Raw genomic sequence first — 20,502 nt, forward strand, 5'->3', positions numbered from 1 at the left:
AAAAAAGTAAAACATTTATTCTTGTCCTCTCACCTCAGTATAATGCACTTTTTTGTGTTTGCCAATCACAATAAACCCCAATAAAAACATGTTTGTGGTCGTAACGTGTAACAAAAAGTGAAGAAGTTCAATTTGTATGAATCTTTTTACACAACGCTGCGTGTTTAAAGCCTAACCTTTTAAAAACTCTCTTCTTTTTGTTCCTGTCCTTCCATCAGCCCAAATCCTTCCTCTTTTTGTCAACGCTACGTGTTTTTTGTGCTTATTTTTTGATTGAAAATAGGGGATCTAACCTTTGTGTTTCACACCTGCACAACTGAGCTAATTCTATCAAATGAAAACCAGGACTGAAACATGAAACATGGTAATGACTCTTGAAGTCCCATTTCAGGTGTACTTATTAAACATGTTGGGATTAATGGTTGCCAGACGGCTTTGGAAAACAATATTAAAAAGGCTTTTTTTTTTTTTTTTACCTAGCTGTGAAAGGGATCCAGAGGTGAAGTTATTATCAGCTCTCTGTTGTGTTGGCTTTTCATCCCAGCCAACTTCCTGCTGCTCAGTATTCTGAGCACAAACATTCTGGTTTGAGAGATATGACATTTAGTCCCAATCACTTGTATTGGATGCATTAACACACCATCACACTCTCTCACACACACACACACACACACGCAAGCACACTAAACTAATGATGCACAATTTGGTGGTTGCCAGGAAACGGATTCTGGAGTTTACACCTGCCTGGCTTCCAGCTCCAGTGGAGAGACGAGTTGGAGTGGCGTGCTCACAGTCAAAGGTAAATTGTCTCTGTGTGATTTAATTACATGCAAATGACAGCTCCCCCGAGGCAGTATGCAAACACAGGAGTATTGTACAACTGTAAATGACCAAAAAAAAAAAAAAAAAAGCTGGAATGACAATAAAAATGCACACAAAATGAGTCTCTTTTAATGAAACCAGGATAAATTCAAGACAGTTTGTTCTGTGGTTCTTCACTTCCTGTCCAAAAAAGGAATTCACTACCTGAGAGTAACTGAGCAAATAGGTGTGAGATTCCTATATTGTGGATATTTTATATTGGACATCTGGCAGCAAGATGTCTTTCATCTTGTTGCCAACTAGTTAACAAGTTATTCAACCCAAGCATAGTGGTGAAACATCATTCCAAGTCATTTAAAGATTTTTTTTCCCTAATATTTTCTGACATCCCCTGCCCATTTTTTGCTTTTCGGAGATGCATGATCCGTTATATATTGCATCTTATATCGTTGCTGTCCTGGCATCTCATTAACAAAGGGAGCAACACTAAAGAAAAAATTGCATAAACACAACCATCAACGTCACAATTTGAAACTTTGCGATCTACTTATGAGCTTCTGCTACAAACATGCTACAAGATCATTTCATAGAACAGTTTCATGAGATGAACTGTGACATGGTTGACCTCAATTTTTACAAGCAACACTACAAGCAGTTTTTTTCCCCTATATCTTGCATTGAAATTGCAAGTGAATTTCATGTAATAATAACTATTTGATTCCAAATATGTGGCCAAACTGCACGATTCTTTGAGAATTACACCCTTTTGCCCTGCTTTTAACTTCAACAGCTTTTCAACAGCACTCATTTGTAGTCTTGTTTAAATGACACTAGAGTGCATAGAAAAGTGTTTGCCTGAAAACGCCATCTTGGCACACATTTTCCCTTTACAAAGATTTGTGAATCGGACAGATGTGCAAACTTTTCCACAGATCTTGGAGATCCTATTCCTCCAGTAGCATTTCAAACAGGCCAATCAGCGAACAGAAGGAGAAGTTGTGAATTGTGTAGATTTTCTGCGCTGTTCCAGAATTGTGGTCCGTCTGTAGTTTTAGTAACGGCAACAGAGGAAGTGAGCGAAGCGGTTCGGCCTGCGTTGTCCACCTCCAAATACTCGATATTAACAGCTGCCTCCTTCAGCTTCTCTCTGCACAGGGGATTGTTGTTTAGAGCGCAGGCCATTTCTGGTCAGCTTCATAACGTCAGACTGGTGCATTGCCTATGTCACGGCCAAACTTTAGTGACTGGGTACAATTTCAATCAATAATCGAGGGTCCAGATCCTGTGGACGAAACAAAGGGTACAACCCAGGAGTCTGTTTTTACCAGACTATACATATAAATATTACACAATAGTGTAATATTCCAATTTTAAATGTCATGTTTTCATTAGCTGTACATGGAAAAATCATCATAATTAACGAGAATGGGGACTTTCAACCACTCATCTGAGTGTAGTTATTCTGTCTAATGTTTTTTTCTTAGTGGTAAAGATCCTAAAATAAATGAGCTGGTAAGTAATATTCTAATGTATTGAATTTATTTTTATATGTAAAAAATAACAATATAGTCTAATGCGTCTTCCACTGTCTCTGACTCTGGATTGTCTGAAAAAATTCTCCATAATGTAAACTTGTGAAGAGGCAAACGTCACTACTTACGCCATGTTCTGTGATCTGGTCAGCTGTAGCATCTGTGCTGTTGGTTAAAGAAAGAAAAAAAGTCCAATTGAGCAAATGTCTAAGTAAATCATTAACCCGTGCAGCCTTGGGGACATTTTCCAGCAGGTCTGTGTGTAAATGTGCAGCAGTGTGAAGAATAACGCCGACAGGATTCTGTAACCAGGCTGGAAACATGCTAATGGCTGCACTGGTGAGGCGGTTAGCGGCTACGATTTCAGCTCAGAGAGCACAGTCAGCTGGCTTTCTACGTAACCCATGAGGACATGGAGTATTTCTGGTTGAGGAAACTTCACAACTGGCACAGGAAGAGAGAGAAACAGCATAATAATATTCTGTAACGCTTTTAAGGTAAAGCTGAAGCTTCTTGTTAGGCAATTGCTGTTGAATGTTAGACTAATTGCAAAAAGCTGTAAGAGGGAAGGAAGCTCTTCTTCCTGGAGCCACGCACAATCTAAATGTCGCGGCGGCGGCGGCGGCGGCTGCTCTGACAGCGAACGCCATAACCACGTCGGCTCTTTTCCTTCGCCGCGCAGAGAGCGCCGACAGGTCGGTCGCTCAGGCCACCGAGCCCTTCCAGCTGCCCGGCCCGCCCCACAAGCCTATCGTCACAGACGTGTCCAAGAACAGCGTCTCTCTGACCTGGCAACCCAACGCTCACGAGGGCGGAGCTGCTGTCACCTCCTACATCATTGAGGCCTTCAGGTGAGTTTTTTTGGGGGGAGGAGGGGAAATGTGCATTTCCTGTTCAATTCAGTTGTTGAAATTGAAAGGGTTTTGTTTTGACGGATGCTTAAACTCCTTTACATCAATCGCTAACACTACAGGAATAAGAGAACGTTATATTTTTCTACCTAGTCCAAGGAAACTCGATACCAGCTGTGATTCTTTGATTTAAAGAAAGGCTGTATTAAAAACTTTTAGCTCACTCACATGGGGTTAATAATCTTCAGCCACAAAGCAATGACTGAGCCAATCAGACAAAAACACAGTTTAGTCAATTAAAAATGTTGATGTCAGGTTATCCCGTTACACCAGTCAAAGGGTTAAATTTGTGTTTTTTGAAGCGCTGAGTACTCAGGATGACTGGAGATGTTGTCCACCCTGGATACATTACAACTATATTAAACTCAGTGAGGTTGGTGGGGGCGACTACCACACAGGCAGACGCTTCAAGAGAAAATAAATCCTTCCAACTCGATGCAGAGGGAACTCTGGCTGAGATTAATCGGATGCAGATGTCCTCCGTGGCAGGGAATGATGCAAACCGATTCTGTAGAAAACCTATTGAAGGAAGCAGTGAGGTTTTTTTTTTTTGCAATAAAATTTCATTCCCTCAGGTGCCGAGGTGAGCTGCTTAAATTTTGATCTTCGAGATTATATTTTATGCTCCCCCCCCACCCCGTCGAGACTCTATTTCTGCTCCGACCTCATGTGAGTTTTACAAAATCTAGTTGAAAGGGCCTCCTGCAGGTGTAACGTGTTCTCGTGAGTCATTTTCCTGCTTGGTGTTCAGTAGTTGTTAGACTTCACCTTAAAGCCCAGTTGGAATAAATTCACAGGGTACAGGAGAAAGGAAGCATGGTGTGTAATCCACTGGGGGAGGGCCACATAATCCAGAGCAAGCCCTCATTTCCCGTCGACATCCTTACATTACTACAAGCAATGGTCCAGTACTCACTGACACAGAAAGTTGCATTAGGTCAAATTTGGGTCACAGGTATTGTTTATCTGAGAAGAAAGATCCAAAAAGGCCCCGTAACTGCCCTGAAATATTTCTATTAGTTATTATTATTACTGTAAAAGAGAACACTTCACTCCTGAACGTAAATATGAAGGGCTGTGCATTTTGTGCTTCTACATCACAGCTACAAACGTCAATCAGGAGCGGACGGGGGTTGAAAATGAGCCTAGATGAGAGCCTAGATTGATGGGTGACAATGGCCCAGTCAAAGTCCAGACCTAAACTCCATTAAGGATGTGTGGCAAGACTTGAGAACTGCACACTCCCTCCATCCTGAACTGAAAATAATACTTTTCAGTTTTATTTTCCCTCCACTTCACAGCGTGGTACTGCTGTGTTTTGCTCTGTCACATAAAGCCCCTTTGTTTTTATGTATATTACATTTGCCAGTGGGCGATACTCTGTAATTCATGGATTTTATTGCCCCCAGGGAATCAAGCGATGCTTCCTTCGTAAAGTAAGCACTTCTAACTTCCCTTTAATCCCCACACAGTCAGTCAGCAGGCAGCACATGGCAGACTGTAGCAGACATGGTGAAGATGGAAACACACACCATCACAGGCCTTCTTCCCAACACCGTCTACCTGTTCATCGTCCGAGCGGTCAACGCCTACGGCCTGAGCGACCCCAGCCCCATCTCTGAGCCGGTCAGGACGCAGGACGTGAGTCCCACGGGTCAAGGGGTGGACCACCGGCAGGTGCAGAGAGAGCTGGGAGAGGTGGCTGTCCAGCTGCAGGACCCCGTCATGCTCGCTACGACCTCCATCCGCGTGTCCTGGACGGTGAGTGACTCACGCCATTTCCTTCTTCTTCGCTGCCACGCTCTGTTTCCTCCGTTAAGCCCTTGGCTGACCCAGCTGTGGTTGGTGTGTAGGTGGACCGCCAGTCTCCGTACGTCCAGGGCTACCGCCTGTTCTACCGCCCCAGCGGGGGAACCTGGCTCCTCCAGGACATCAACTCACCCTCAGAGCGCAGCACCGTCCTCACCGGCATGCTCAAAGGAACTGAGTACGAGATAAAGATCCGTCCGTACTTCGACGAGTTCCAGGGCAAGGACAGCCGAACGCTGCTGATCCGAACTCGAGAGGAAGGTAATCAGTGCAGTGGACTCTGTGAGCCTGCAGGCCTTTATGGGTCTTTCAGATCTCCATGTTATCTCATTCTGCAGTTTAAGTTTGTTTATATTGATTCGTATTTTCATTAAATTCTTCCCCCACTCACTGACGTATGCAGCCCGGGGCTTTTTATTGGTCAGTAAAAAATTTAGCAGACTCTGGATCGACCTGCCTGAGTCCGAAGAGTGCCTAAACAAACCTGGAGCTTGATGTATTTCTCTACATGACTTTACAAGCAGTCCATTCTTTTTGATTAAACGATAAAACACCGGCCTCCTCTCGCAGTGCCCAGTGCGCCGCCCAGAGGAGTCACAGTGGCAACGGTGAAGCTCAGCAACAGCTCCAGCATCAGCGTCTCCTGGGAGCCTCCACCCAGCGACATGCAGAACGGCATCATCCAGGAGTACCGGGTAAACACGTCCTCTACCCAGGTCCAGGTCCAGAGTAAAATCTCCTCCATTTTGAGGAAAAAAAAAAAAAAAAACAGCGAAAAAGGCTTCTTTAAAATCATTCGGCAGCTGTTGGAGTATGAGCATAAAAAGCAGTGTGTCCCAACAGGTTTGGTGCGTGGGCAGCGGCGGCGATAACCAGACGCGCTACTACATCAACCGGACGGTGGACGGGACCACGCAGTCCACGGTGCTGAAGGGCCTCATTCCCGGCGTGCTCTACCAGGTGGAGGTGGCGGCGGTGACGGGCGCTGGCGTCGGCACTCGCAGTCATCCGGTGTCTGTTCTCATCAGTGAGTTTCTTCAAAACTTCCTGCAGGAAGAAAGTTAGCTGAAGGAAGGACTGCAAAGGGAGGCAGTTTTGTGTTTTACAGCTCGCGCCTCGTTCACATGGCAAGACTGTTATTCCGATTTTTATCCCAATTTCCCCCTTCCGACAATCTTAAGGACTCCATGATTATCGGGATGGTTCTTAAGAGTGTTCAGAGTGATCTGGTCCCTCGGAGTGATCTGGTCCCTCGGAGTGATCTGGTCACTCGGAAGGAAATCGGAACCGCTCCAATCTAAATTTGGGGATATTCAACATGTTGGATCGTCCTGACAAACAACAGCCTGTTGGATGAGGCATGTAACCAATCAGAACGCGACGTGACGAAAACCTGGCCAGAAATCCAAGACACATAGCAACTGCCGTTGTGGACCAGAAAGTCTGGTGGACATTGTAAACGTCTTTGTGTTGTTTGTCTCTGTTGAACATTGTCCAAACAAACTGTTGCCAGCGCTTCTTTCCAGTCGGCCATGTTTGCTCACTCTGAGCTCTCGTCTGGTCTGAAGAGGTTTTTGCGAGACCATTTCATTTTAATTTTGTTTTTTTTGGGGGGTTTTTGTCACACACAGTGCTTGAATCAGATGAATGAGTGACTTTAGCTGGTAATGTGATCATATGTTAGTGATGTACCAAAAACTTGCTTTGTCCCTTAAAGTGAGACCATACGAAAGGTAAGATCAAACAATTTCAGTCTGTTTAAATCTCCCTGCGTGGTTCATAAGGCTTTTATTGACCTGCTATTTAAAGCTCCAGTTCATACAGTATGTTATTCAGCCGTTGTCACGTCTGCGTTTGTTTCCACAGAGCTGCCAGCTGAGGAGCCGACTGCGCCAGGCGGCGGCGGTGGGAGCGGCGAAGAGGGCAGCGTGAGCCTGGCCGAGCAGATCACTGACGTGGTCAAGCAGCCGGCGTTCATCGCGGGCATCGGCGGCGCCTGCTGGGTCATCCTCATGGGCTTCAGCCTGTGGATCTACTGCCGCCGCAAGAAGAGGAAGGAGCTGAGCCACTACACGGCGTCCTTCGCCTACACACCGGCAGGTCAGGAGCGGCCGGGGACGTGTGGGAGTCTGCTGCCTGTCTGTCTGCCGTCTGAGCGGGCGCTTTATGAAAGAAGCCACAGGAATTACCTGTGGAAGAGGATTTCATATTGCTGCCAGAGGCACAGGAAATGGAATTAGGTTTTGAGGAGTCAGAGTGATATTTAACTGAGGTAAAAATCTGGGTGGATTTTACAGGTAGGTTATGGAAAATAAAAGAAAACAATGGATCAATAATACTTCCATTTCTAGACTTTATTTCTATATTATAGAAGCAGTATCGTCCCGTCCTTCATTCTTTCCTTCCGTATGTAATTCTGCCCTTTCTTCCAGTAATTCCTTCCTCCCTCCCTAGTCAGCGTCGAGGAGAATGTGTGGAATATTTTATGTTGCGTTCTGAGGAGAGCGTGTGGTGCATCGGTCACCCCGCTCCCACTAAACCTAATTTTCTCTCTGTCTTGTTGCAGTGGGGTTCCCTCATGCTGAGGCATCAGGACTCACTGGAAGGTAACTCAAATCGTTTCTTTCTAAAGAATCTCATTTGATCAGTTCTCCTCATGTCTGAAAACTTTCCTTCAGAATAGTTTGCTCTCTGCTAGCCTGTTCACCTGCTCTGCTAGTGAACCCGTAACGTCTCTGCAGGCCTGGCGTGTTGGGGGGCAACATGGGCAACTACCCGTGGCTGGCGGACTCCTGGCCCACCACCAACCTGGTCCACAGCAGCAAGGAGGCCGTCAACTGCTGCACGGCCAACCACGACCCGGCTGAGAGATACTACAACGGTAGGTGAGCCGTCGTCCAGCGCTTACAGGGAGGCAGCCGACGTTTGCTGAGAACAAACTCCGCCCTCACGCAGAAGCCGGGATCTCCAACTATCTGAATCAGACGGAGAAGTACAGCATGGGCGACTCCACGGAGGGTCCCATCTACAGCACCATCGACGCCACCAGCGAGGACCTGCACAGCTTCACCTACGGCCAGAACGTCTCCACCACCCCGTACGCCACCGCCTCCATCATGCCCTTCTCCAGTCAGCCACAGGGGGCAGCGTTTAGCGGGGAGCAGCAGGACGAAGGGCACTGGATCACCCAGCCCGGCCCGCCCCAGCCTGCTCAGTACGCACAGCCGGATCGCTGCGCTGGTAAGACGAGAAGCAGGCTTACGTTTGATTTCATCTTGGTGTTATGGAGGAAGTATAAATGTAAAGGAAAAAACCCAAATAAAATGCATTTCTGCTACGAAAGGGAAATATAATGGAAATATAATTACAGATGTATTACTGGAAATATGTTGTCGTATGTTCTGACATGTTACTTTCCCAATATGTTTTTATTAATAATAATAATAATAATAATAATCAATTCAACTTGTACCGCACTTTTCATTTGAAAAAAATCTCAAAGTGCTACACAGTCAACTGTGTAGCACTTTAATATGTTACACTGTTGTAAATACACTGAATACGTGTAAGTACATTTGTGATGAATCGATTATTGAAATAATTAACTAATTGAGGAGTCCGTTATTCGTTAACTGGAGTATACAGACTCAAAAAAATGCCGTTTGCTGAAAGAACACCCCCAGAGCAGCATTTAAGCCAAAGCTATAAAAATAAAAGTACAAAAATATATAAAATATGTACATTTTGCATTTATATTCTATTCATTTTATTGCATTTTCAGCAATAAAATATTTATTTTCTTATCGAAAAAAAGGAATTGAACTACTTATTTATTTGTACATCTAATATTTTATTTTAAAAGTCTTTAGCGGTGAAATGAAAAATCTGCAGAATGTGGCAAATTTTATTTTACCCAGAATAATCGTTTGAATAATCGATTACTAAGGTAATCATTAGTCGCAGCCTTGAAGTGAACTAAAATAACTACCTGTTGCTGCCCACACATTTACATCCTGGAGGTTTGTTGCTATAGGAATATCTGCCCATGGTGGGCTGACTCATTTTCCCAGAGCTTTTGTTTTAAAAAGGTTTTCTTTTCTGCGTTTGATGTGAAGGTAAGCCCAAGCAGAAGGCGATGGGGAAGGCAGTGAAGACCCCGTCTCTGACGTGGATGGAGGCCTTGCCCCCGCCTCCACCAGTTGGAGAGCTGGGCCAGTGCGAGCAAGACGGCCAGCTCCAGCACGACGACATGGACGCGAGGTGAGACAGACTTCTGATTTTCTCAGACAAACAGGTTACCAATTACCCAGCTGGACCATCACTCAGATTCAGCCTCGGCTCTGCCAGGCACATGGAGTATTGAACCCAGCATTGGGGTTTTTTGCCTCTGGCTTTAACAACCCGATTATCTCAGCCTCGGCCAATTGCCTAAGTCATTTAGCTGTTTTTCCTCCTTAGCACTGGCTCTCTTTAACCTCAAAGCAAAGCATCTTTCTTATCACTGGCTGAGCAGCAGTGCCACCCAAGACGAAGCTTAGCCCCCTGCAGTTTTGCCAATGGCTAACTCGAGTCAAGCCTGAAAGAACATCATTAATCTTTAAGTAGCCTCATGGCTTGCTGAATCTGAAGGAACCAAGGAGCAAACAAGCGGCTCTGTGTCAATGTATTCCAACAATGCACGAGCCAAGGAGCCGGCCGGAGCTGCAGCACGCCGTACGAACGCGTTTGTTTTACCCGCAGGTCGGACGAGGAGGAGTGGTGTCCGCCCCTTCCTGATAGGACGTACCTGATGGAAGGCTGCGAGGACGGCCCCGCCCCCCCTCAGAGGAACGTCACGTCCTCGCCAGCCACCTCCTACAGCCACCAGTCCACCGCTACCCTGACTCCTTCGCCCCACGAGGAAGCCAGAGCCCCCGCCGACCAGCAGCTGGCACGGTACGCTAACCAGACTTAATGTTTCGGAGAAAAGTTATAATGTGTTTTTAAATGGGAACACACCCACACACGTAGCTCAATTCTTTTTTTTTTTTTTTATAACCTTCATATCAAATCATAAGACTATTCCACCATCAAAAACATAACCTGGAGTGTTGCTTTGACTCATGCTTGTTTGAAGGATACTTGAATCTCCCATGGCAACCATTCAGAGGTGCCTAAGCGCTAACCCATGCAGTATTTACCTTAAACTCCACCTTGGAGCTGCAGTCCCCAGATGGTTTTCATAGCTCCAGCATTTTCACAACAACTGAAGGTAATGGGGTCACTTTACTGTGCTAGAAAATGTCACCATGTGCCTGGAAGATACACAATATCTCCCATTTAATAAAGTACACCAATGCATCATAACAACACATTAATTGCATTTAGATGCCCACTCGTCTCAAAGTTCCTGAGTAGTCTAAATTTGGGGGGGGGGGTTCCGTTATGCTGATCTTTATTGCCTTAAAGTTTGGATGCTTTTGATCACTTTAATGTTAAAACTCAGCATTAATAGAGATAATCAAAACTGCACAAGCACTGCACACTAGCCGCACCACAATGTTGAGCTGCACACCAACTTGATGTTAGATCAGCTTGCACCAATGCATTATGTCCATCATGGAGATGAAATTCATCTCAACGTCTGATTCACAAAGCAAATATCAATGATTATAAGCCGGAGAAAACATGCTCCTCAGCTGCAGCAGCAGTTGGATTTTTTTTTTTTTTTTTGCTTAAAGTTTCTCAAGTTTTCCTCACCACAAAATTTAAACCATGACTTTCTGACACAAATTGAATGGGTGCCAAGAGGACAGAAAAGGAACATTTTTACCTCACAGCAAAATATATATTTGAAATCTATAAGCACCGCTGTGCAAAAAAGGCACGCTGTCGTTAGATGCACTACAAGATTATGTTGTTTGCTTGTGTCTGCTTGGATTTCAGCGAGACTTTTCTGAACAAAATCTAGCTCAGTTTATACCAGGGGATTTAACGTAGTGTTGACTATTCTGTTTCGGGGGAAAGTTGCCAAATTCATAACAAAACAGTGGAAGCGCTGATAAAGAAGTGGATTTATTGTTGGGAAAATAGAAACAAATGTCGAGTCTTCAGCTTTGGTGTTTTTCACATTATCTCAGGCTTTTGAAGTAAAATATAAACAAGGTAAAGAAAGAGCAGAAGCAGAAAGCCGTTCCGTAAGTCTTAGAGGAGGGGAAAGTTGGAGCAGTATGAAAAACTAAACAAAAAAAATGGATTAAGTGTACTTTAAGAAAGACAAATATTTAATCATAGACGGTGTAAAGACAGTGAAGTTATTTCAAGTTTGATGTATACAGTATTTGTCAACATCAGGGTTGTCAAAATAATCAATATTTCAATGTAATCAATACAAGAAAATTGATATATAGCTCATATGCCTAATTTGTGACATTTCTTCCAGGAGCTGAAATCTTGAGAATCTCAGTAGTTCTAACATCCAATATGCCTTAATATGCATTGATAAGCAGTGACAACGACTTTAGCGTTGACACAAAAGCTAACGTCAACGTTCTTCCTTATCTTTGCACAGCCAATCAGTGCCGAGCAAAGTGAATATTGCTCAGCTGCCAGCCAATAGCATGTCAAGTGTCTGTTCTGTTTTTCCAAGCAGGGAAGTGACACTCTTAAGATACAATTTTACATTTCTTAAACCATTGTGACAGTATTAATCCTATGTAGGACAGGTTTACAGTCATTATGGGAGAAACCAGACAATAAATCTACAGATTCTAAACCATACACATTCTTTTATTGCAAACCCCGCTTCCTATCAGCTCAGCCTCAGTCGGTGACACGTTGCCCTTCCCTCCCATAGCAGAAGGTTACCCTGCGGTCCAGTTCCAGTTCCCCAGGCACCGAGCCCACCACTCACCCAGTCCAACCCCAGCCTCTGCGGCCAACAGCTTCTCGGCTCAACGGAGGCTGGCACGCTGCAGTTCCAAAGTCCCGCCCACTGCTGCCTTCACGGCCAGGCGCCGACAGTGAATGAAGACGGCGCAACTACGCCTGGTAGAGCCGCCGCCGCCGTGTTCACGCACTGCAGGCCCATAGCTGTCGATGCGCAAACATTCGGCAGCTTCTGTTTGTGTCGTTCTGCTTCTGTCTGAACGTCGTCTTTCTGCCACAGTGCACAGCCGCTCCTCCCCAGCAGAAACCTGCACTCCTCCCAACCCAAAGTCCAGAGTGAAGAAAAAGGCGTCCAAGACCTCAGCGTACAGGAGAGATATTCAAGGAGGTGAGAAACACTCAGAAACCCACTGCTCTCTATTCACATGTTCCCACACTCAGGAAGTGTCTGCGAAGGAAATGCTGTATTACTGAAAACCACAGGGTGAGAGGCCGCATCGCTACCACTTATAGATTTCACGCGTGTAGAATCTGTGTGTTGATCTACGTGTAATACGCAAACATTTCTGATGACGATGATGATGATGATGAGAGAAACTGCAGAGCGGCCATATTCTGAACACTAAACATGCGGCTGGCTCCCTGTGAGTCACAATCAGAACTCTTTGTTTTAACAAGCAGAATGTTTTTGCTCCTTTAAATTCGCTCATTTTCTAAATGAGAACCGAGCCGTAAGCGGTCTGACATGTTCTCGCTCTCTAAATGTGAGGCAATTAAATGAACTGCAGCCAAGTATTCTTTTGAAAGCATATACAGCTGTTACATAACAGACACTATAATTAGCCCAACAGCCTTTATAAACTAGAAGGAAATTATTTATTATGGCTTAAGTGTTTTTTTTTGTGTTTTTTTTTATATTCCTCATTTGTGTTGTTCAGACCTCCCCCCACCTCCGGAGCCCCCCCCAGAGGAGGACAGGCTTCAGGGCCCCCAGGGGTGTGTGGAGACCAGCAGCTTGGCAAACAGCGCCCTGTCCTCCCTGGAGAGGAGCGAGTACAGCAGCAACAGCCACCAGCGGAAAGGCTCGGGACAAAAACATGCAGACAGTAAGAAGACATGTTTGCGGCTCGTCGCGTCACGTACGTTTAGAGGGACCCACTTCCAGATAGAACCGGTCTCCAGTGGTTCCAGTTGGTAAACACGGCCCACAGCAGATAGCGCTGCGTCACGCTCTGCTACTGCACTGCAGTGTTTCCCCTCCACATGGAAGTAAAGTGAGACCAACTTTGTTGAGTCATTCTTTCTGAGTGACTCTTTGGCAGCAAGATGTTGGCTGTAAATAATAATGAAAAAAAAAACATGTTCAGTGATTCATAAATTGCCCCTGCAGCATTAGTATTGATTATCTGAAATATGTAGGTGTTCAGTCATTGGCTAGAATGAGCTAGCTGGTAAAGTGGTAGCTAGTCAGATATCGTTATGCTTAAAATGTGTTACTAAAACACAGCGGTGGGCACTGCTAGCTAAAATGTTAGCTGTGCTAATCATTAAACTCTAATCATAGACATTAGCTATGCTAGCTCTAAAGAGCAACAAATATAAAGTATTTAGCGGACGCTGAAGCGCTAAAGCACCAATTTCAACCATATTGATACTCCAAATGTGTCAATGACATAAAATATTTTCCGACATAATAAGTTCCTGTCAGCAGGAGGAAATTTATTGTTGTGTGGTCGCGTTCTTTTGAACACGACTTTCACATCACAGGTGAAGAACGCAAAGGAAGGAAACGGAACTGCTGCATAAACCGTTTTCACCCATTTCAAAATAAGGGCATGAATATCAAACTACTTGACGAATTCATAACAGCCAATAACCAGAACTTTAACACATGTCAAGCTTTATTCATCCAAAAACTTACAAGACAGCCAAGAATGTTTCCGGAAAAATGAACTCAGGGGAAGCTAAGCATGCCAAAATGTTAGCAAAAGACGCTACATGAAAAATTAGCTCTGCTATTAGCACTTTAGCGGAATTGTGCTCATCACTGCTGAAATGACGTCGGAATAAATGACCTTTTCTGCCTTTTTTTTTTCATAAGCATCTTCCACCAGCAGCCTTCATTCTGTTTCTGTGTCTTCTCTTTGTTTTTGCCTCGTCAGATGAGGAAGTGGTGGTGTACAGCGGTAAGAGCGGCTACCTCTCCAGGGGTCAGGTGTCCGGTAACTGCTCGACCACGGGGAGCTCCTCTTCCAGAGGCTCCACCGGCTCTCGGGGGCTCAGCTCAGCCAGGAAACACAACGAGGTAGAAAAACAGTTTGGTCTTTGAGCTTCATCAGATCTCTGCTCGACTTGTAAACACACTGAGAAATAAAAACTACTTCCGCCACAGTTCGGCGTTACGCTCGTACACACACACCGGGATGCTCTCGGGTTCGCAGATCTAGCATTACTTCCTACTCACTAAGCTTTACAGTAGGAAACGATTAAGTGTACACGCCCACCACTCCATTTGGAGTGCTCTTCAGAGGGCACACTTCTCCGTGGGAGCGCTCCTTCAAATGCACCCCCTGCAGGCTCTCTGGTGACGAGACGGTGTCTTTTATGGCGGAGGGAGCTGCGCCGGTGGAATGGAAAGCTCCGCAGGGACTCTGAGCTGCACAGACAACACTTACAATGTCTGACATGACAGTAGGTTAGACGGTGAAAGCTGGTCTGACTGCAGCTTAATATTACAAGGCTGAATCATCTCTGAAATTCAATTGCTGCGTCTTCAGTCAATAGGAACAAAGAGAGAGAGAGAAAAAACACAGAAATGCAAATTAAAAAATGAACATTTACTATTTTTTCTTTATTTTATTCTTTTTGCCACTTTAAATGTAAAAAAAGTCTAAAATTACTTTTCGTTTTATTTTTCTAGCAGTCCCTATTCCGCGCTGCATCATTGTACTTTATTTGTTCTTTGTAAAGCTGCATCCTGAGGTGTCAGTACGGTTTTGTGTGGGAGGAAAAGCCTGACCCCTGACAGTGCAGTCTGTCAGAGGTCAGCTGAACAGACTTATCTGACCTGTAAAAGTGGCAACCATGACCACACATACAGAGCTACCCTGTAACCTCTTCTGCTCCTCTATGGAGCAGCAGGGACCACCCCCAGCCGATCCCCCAGAGGCTCCTGGATGACCCTCTCTGGGCTTTTTACACCCTCCCATGGACATGAAAGCATGTTCCTGTCCCGCTGTAAAGTTTGGGATGTTTGTGCAGGAAGCCTGGATTAGGCTCCTTCTTCCTCGTGGGGGGGGGTGGGGGGGGGGGCTCACTGCTTTCTTATGTCCTTTGACCCTTAAGGTCAGTCTAGGACCAGTATACCCGGGGTAGATTGAACATTTTCCATTAAAATGTTCAAAGGAATAATGTGGTATTTTCACCAGTTCCTGACTTTCAGATGAAGAACTTGAATGTCTTCCCCATTTTTTAACATCATAAATGCCAATAATTATTTCAAAGCACTTGTTACGAAAAAAATTCACGGAAACAGACAATCTCATGAATTCGAAAAACACGTATTTTCCACTAAAGTGTACCCCAGAATGCAGCGATGGAAACCCTTCATTTCAAAATAAATCGCTATTAGAATTTTTGACAGATTACTTTAGGAAATATGCTAACATTAGCATGCTAACTAAAATTAGCTAGCACCAGCTTTTATCATGAGATGAATAAACGCCAACTTTAATACGAAATTAATCATGACAAGCTGTTTCAAAGTTTTTAAAACAGGAATTTTGACTTTTCTGAGACACCAGAGCTCAACAAACTATATTATTGTAGGTCTCTGTAACAGAAAATGTAGCTGCTTGTTGGCAACAAAGAAAAGGAAGTTTGTAGGAGACCGTATCAGCATCTAGACGTCCGGCGGGTTCAGATTGGGATGGTGCCGGTCTGTTAGGTCTCCAGGTCGTTGCCTCTCACACATTTTTTCTCACATCTCTTTCTCGTAGCACAAATTTCCAAATGAATGCATAAGTTTTGAATCCAGACACAGGAACAAATATTCTTCTCAAGAGTCACAAGTCTGAAATCTGGCACCAGTCATCCATTCTGACATTTAAATTCTGAATTTAAATGGCAGAATTAGACGCCCCTCTGTCTGTTAATTTTGTCAAGTACCAAGGAATATCCAATTTTTTTTTTTTTTTAATAAAAATAAAACCAAAACGAATAAATTATTTAATGCATACATATTTAAAATGAATGACTTTTTAAGATAGACAGGAAGAAACCACTAAGACCTCAAAATTTACTTGAAACATTTTCTTTTTTCTTCATTTGAATGTCAGGGAGCATTTTGAAAACATCCCCCACCAAATCTTTGCATGAAGTGAAAGAAAACAGAAATGATGAGCCCGGTCCCTGGCTCTTAAGTGCCGATGAGGAGCACTCAGCGGCATACCCGGTGACTGCCGCCTTTCAGAGTCCGAGTCAGATTGGTTTACCTGCTGTGAGAGAACTACGCTGACTAAAAACCCCGTCATTCGAAAAGAAATGGATTTATATACTGGATTATGAGCAATTTAGTGATAATTCAACACTTCATGGGCTGAATTGAATGAGTCTGCAATCCAAATAAAGCCTCGGGGTATTCAGGTTGTGAGCCTCCTTTATAAGTAACAGAAAGTCCAGTCAAAGTTGTGACTCCCTGTTAAATATTCCATTTTACACTCCAATAAATCTGCTTTTAAATTTAGATTAGCTTTATTTTCTTTTTTAAACATAAACTCTTTTTTTAAGAGTCTTTTTTTTTAAGTTTTAATTCAAACATTTTAAAAGTCATTTCACTGTCAATGCAGCCTGATTACAAAAAAATAGGACTAGATTTCAATTACTTTTTGCAGAGAATAGCATAAATTTTTGCTGCTCGATTCTTTATAGAGAAAAACATTACAGTGAAAGTGACAAGTGGACTGAAAATAATTCCAAACTTTGACATTTGTCTTTATAGTTACCAATCAAAGCCTTCTTGTAGCCAACCGAACAGCAGCATGAATCAAAACAATGCTAACTCATGAAGTTTAATCATTTTTCATAATAATGCTACCAAATGCTGTCATGCCTTCAGACCAAGTGACTTTTTAGGTATTTTCCGGCTAATTAACATGAAGTGTTGAAGCTTTACAATGCCCGTAATAATAATAATAATAATAATAATAATAATAAAACATTTTATTTTTGATTGCTTCTAGGAAATGAGATAAGGAGCTCAGTGAAGCCGTCAGGAAACCTGTGATGCCTCCATCAGCCCCTCCCCATCTTTTCACCACCGACACACCGGGACTAAAGACGAGGAGACGCTACCAGTTCTCATCAAGCTACACTTGTTGCTGTGAAATGAGTAAAAACGGACTTTTGGTATTACTATAATTATTTATGAGTTTGAGTCCACTCCGTTTTCCTTATTTTGTAAATACCTGTCTGTAATGTTCTTTTGTGAGCTCTGGATACAGGGAGAGAGACGTATATTGTATTTATGATGATCAAACAAAACAAAAACAAAAAAAGTCAATAAAAAAAAAAAAGTGTGTTATTATGGAAAACGTCTTCTTGAATGTGCCAACTTTTTTTTTTTTTTTTTTGTCAATATGTAAACCTTTAGGGAAAAGCATTAACTACTGTTGCACTCTTGTTGTCATGGCAAAACAACAGAAAATAAGAAGCACAAAGTGTGTTTGCTGGTTGAGGAGAGAAGTTGGAAAAGCCAAAAACATCCCGGAGGGACGCCTGTTGCCCCGAGCGCCTCCCTGCCGGGATCCCTGCATCCTAGGTGTCCGTTACGAATGTCATACTTCTCTATGATTCCTTTGGTTTTTCTGCAGCACTGCGCTGGCTGACTGACAGGCTTTATGAAAGTTTGATTGTACCCCTTCTTGTATGACCCACCCCCCAACTCAACCCTTCCCCCTTTTTACATCTGAGAGACCGTTTGCTGCAGTTCTGAAAAGAAATTTTCTTATTCTCCTTCTGAAACAAACAAACAAAAAAAAAACATGTCTGTGGGCTGACCTTTTGTACTCTTGTTGTTTTGTAAATGTACAATAAAAATACATTTGCTGATCAAGATTTGAGCCCACGTTCTTCTTTTCAGCTGTACGTACCATGAGTCTGGGAAAGAGTTCAGCTGAAACCACAATATCATCAAGAAGAGACGTTCAGCAGCGACGAAAAAGACTTAGGAGGCCCAGCAAGTCCCACGACTGTCTCCTGCTGAGGACAGAGCGCTGGGTGGGTGTGAGGACGTCTGCACTGTGAAGAGAAGACATCTGGACAACACCTGGAGAACCAAACGGGGTCACCTCTGTCTAAGAACATCGTCAAAGAAGGACTGATGTTCGGCAGGAATCATGGATGGACAGTACAAGGAATGTTATTCTCTCAGATGCATCCTCCATCCAGTTGTCTGATTGCTTTCCTACCCAATTCTGCTCAATTCTCATTTCCCATCAGTGCCCCATCTAGGATTTCTCCCATTGAGCTCAATTTCTCTGGTTGATTTTCCTCCAGGCAGGCCAATCGGAGAACAGGCGGAGGAGGTGTGATCGATAATGTTGATTTTCTGTGCCGCTTTATAACTGCAGTCTGCCTGTACAGAGGTTGGAAATGAACAAAGCCATTCAGTCTGCCACCAAATGTTGAGCAAAACTACAATCGGAGAAAAATTCATGTTTAAGACGTTTTATTGCTGACGAAGGTGTTGAAAACCATTGTAATCTAGCAGACACAGCATAAGCTACCAATGAAGCTCCCTCGCTTGCTTCTTATCCATGGGAGTGGGCTTCCTCTCACTTGTGCCCCAAAACACAGTGGGATCGAAATGAACACCAAATCCTCAACCAAAACAATCCAGGCAGTTTGGTGTGAATAAAAAAAAAAATGTAAAAGAAGGATAAAACATTTATGTTGGTGAGAAATGACGGTCATGCCTGTAATGTTCATGTTTTCTGACCCTTTTTATTCTGTGGACTTCCTCTAGATGTCCTGGCAACTGCGTTGTAGAGGACTAAAATATCTGTGTGAGGTAGGAAACTGAAGATATTTTATAAATAAACAGCTATTGTTCATGGTCTTGGGATGATTCAGTGTTTTTTTTTTTTCTTTTTCTTTTCTGACCCTCACTTCCTGAGCTGCTCACTCGACTTCCCCATCAAGTCACAGTTAAAATGACCGGCTGGACCCTTCAGTGCTGCCAGATTGTCAATCTTGTTTGTGGTAATTTAGTCCTCTGAGATTAATGTTCCAACTAATTTTCCTAACTTCACTGCGTCTCTTTGTCGAGCTCACAATTTGAGTCTGTAGGTTTAAAACCCTCCACCCATCCGACTGCTGAAATTGGGCTCCATTCAGGATTCAGTTTGTCGAATCGAAGTTGAGCTTGGTGGAAAGTCTTCTTTCCTTTAGCTAGCAACCAAACTCTGCTACGCCTCAAAACATCGGTCTCGTTCTTCAGGTAAACTGGTGGAAAACATCGCCGGACCAGATGGCTGGGCTGTGACTGGATTATTAACGGGCAAAGAGCTTCACTTCTTCGGGTGAGAGAGCAGGAAGGTGGAGGAGGGGGACTGGTGTGGAATAGCATTTTTAAAAGTTAGCTAGTTATTGCTGCTGCAGTAACTCAAACCAATCTCCCAGTTTCTGGATTTACGTTCAAATCATTAATAAAAATTAGGTCAGTGACCTAAAAGACTTAAAATTTTGACACAGTTGATCAATTTATTTATTTTACACACAAAGGTAGAAAACCTTACTATGTGCATGCTTCTGGAATGGCTCTGATTTGAAGCCAGAACCGTAGAGTTTATAGGTCCTCACCTGTCAAACACACACCTTGTTTTGTAAAGCGCCTCGAGGCAATATTTGTTGACAATTGACGCTAGGTAAATAAACTGAATTGAATAGCTTCTGTTGTAGTCCCACCAGCAAACAAAGAGCGGAAAGCCGAGACTCTGCCTGGAAGGAAGCAATCCCAAACAGCAGCATTCTCTTAAAAGGGCAGTGTTATATACTTTTCCTGGCATGTAGTGGGATTTTATAGCACAATCAAATAAAATATGTAGCCTTTTATAAAAAATGCTGAATAGAAAATAAATTTGACTTTGTAATTTGACTCCTTGAAATTGCTTCGGTCTCTCTCAAGACTCCAGAAAGTCAGTTTTACATAATACCGCCCATCTCAATCCAGCTGAACTACAGAAAGTAGACCGACCCGATCACTGAGGGAGGAAGGCCGAACGCTGCTGCCTGTTCTGCTGCACACTGCTAAGCAGCAGCTTAAAGCTGCTTCATCAACTCCGTTTACAAACCAAGTGCTTTGCAGCTTCCAGCAGCGGCGAGATCTAAGGGACGAGTCTAAAACGGACAACACAACTGTGTTACTGCTGAAGTTCTGCTTGCTCATTACACACACATACACACACACACTGCCTCAACCTGACTCTACGCTGCATTGCATGCGGATGAGAGCTGCACACACTGAGGAGCATGAAATTGGTGGAACGTTCTGCTCTGAGAGG

General features: G+C 43.8%; 1 protein-coding gene across 3 annotated transcripts in view; it reads left to right on the forward strand.

Moving 5' to 3' along the window:
• The window catches only part of LOC106935543 (roundabout homolog 3-like), a 97,889-nt gene extending 80,375 nt beyond the window's left edge, over nucleotides 1-17,514 (forward strand). For 2 of the 3 annotated variants that reach the window (XM_015016049.1, XM_015016051.1), the window contains 17 exons: nucleotides 718-799; nucleotides 3,037-3,205; nucleotides 4,738-5,026; nucleotides 5,119-5,335; nucleotides 5,645-5,769; nucleotides 5,918-6,101; nucleotides 6,941-7,174; nucleotides 7,641-7,680; nucleotides 7,816-7,955; nucleotides 8,030-8,314; nucleotides 9,190-9,334; nucleotides 9,815-10,009; nucleotides 11,910-12,103; nucleotides 12,222-12,329; nucleotides 12,880-13,047; nucleotides 14,104-14,246; nucleotides 17,182-17,514. In XM_015016049.1, the coding sequence (XP_014871535.1) occupies nucleotides 718-799; nucleotides 3,037-3,205; nucleotides 4,738-5,026; nucleotides 5,119-5,335; nucleotides 5,645-5,769; nucleotides 5,918-6,101; nucleotides 6,941-7,174; nucleotides 7,641-7,680; nucleotides 7,816-7,955; nucleotides 8,030-8,314; nucleotides 9,190-9,334; nucleotides 9,815-10,009; nucleotides 11,910-12,103; nucleotides 12,222-12,329; nucleotides 12,880-13,047; nucleotides 14,104-14,246; nucleotides 17,182-17,193 (2,730 nt within the window). In that variant the 3' untranslated portion in view covers nucleotides 17,194-17,514. The remainder of the gene's footprint in view (nucleotides 1-717; nucleotides 800-3,036; nucleotides 3,206-4,737; nucleotides 5,027-5,118; nucleotides 5,336-5,644; nucleotides 5,770-5,917; nucleotides 6,102-6,940; nucleotides 7,175-7,640; nucleotides 7,681-7,815; nucleotides 7,956-8,029; nucleotides 8,315-9,189; nucleotides 9,335-9,814; nucleotides 10,010-11,909; nucleotides 12,104-12,221; nucleotides 12,330-12,879; nucleotides 13,048-14,103; nucleotides 14,247-17,181) is intronic. The other variant, XM_015016050.1, reaches the window with a different exon arrangement.
• The last annotated feature ends 2,988 nt before the right edge of the window (nucleotides 17,515-20,502 follow it).

The sequence above is a fragment of the Poecilia latipinna genome, unplaced genomic scaffold (assembly GCF_001443285.1).
Source record: "Poecilia latipinna isolate Pla-1442-1.1 unplaced genomic scaffold, P_latipinna-1.0 Scaffold1977, whole genome shotgun sequence".
Lineage (NCBI taxonomy): Eukaryota > Metazoa > Chordata > Actinopteri > Cyprinodontiformes > Poeciliidae > Poecilia > Poecilia latipinna.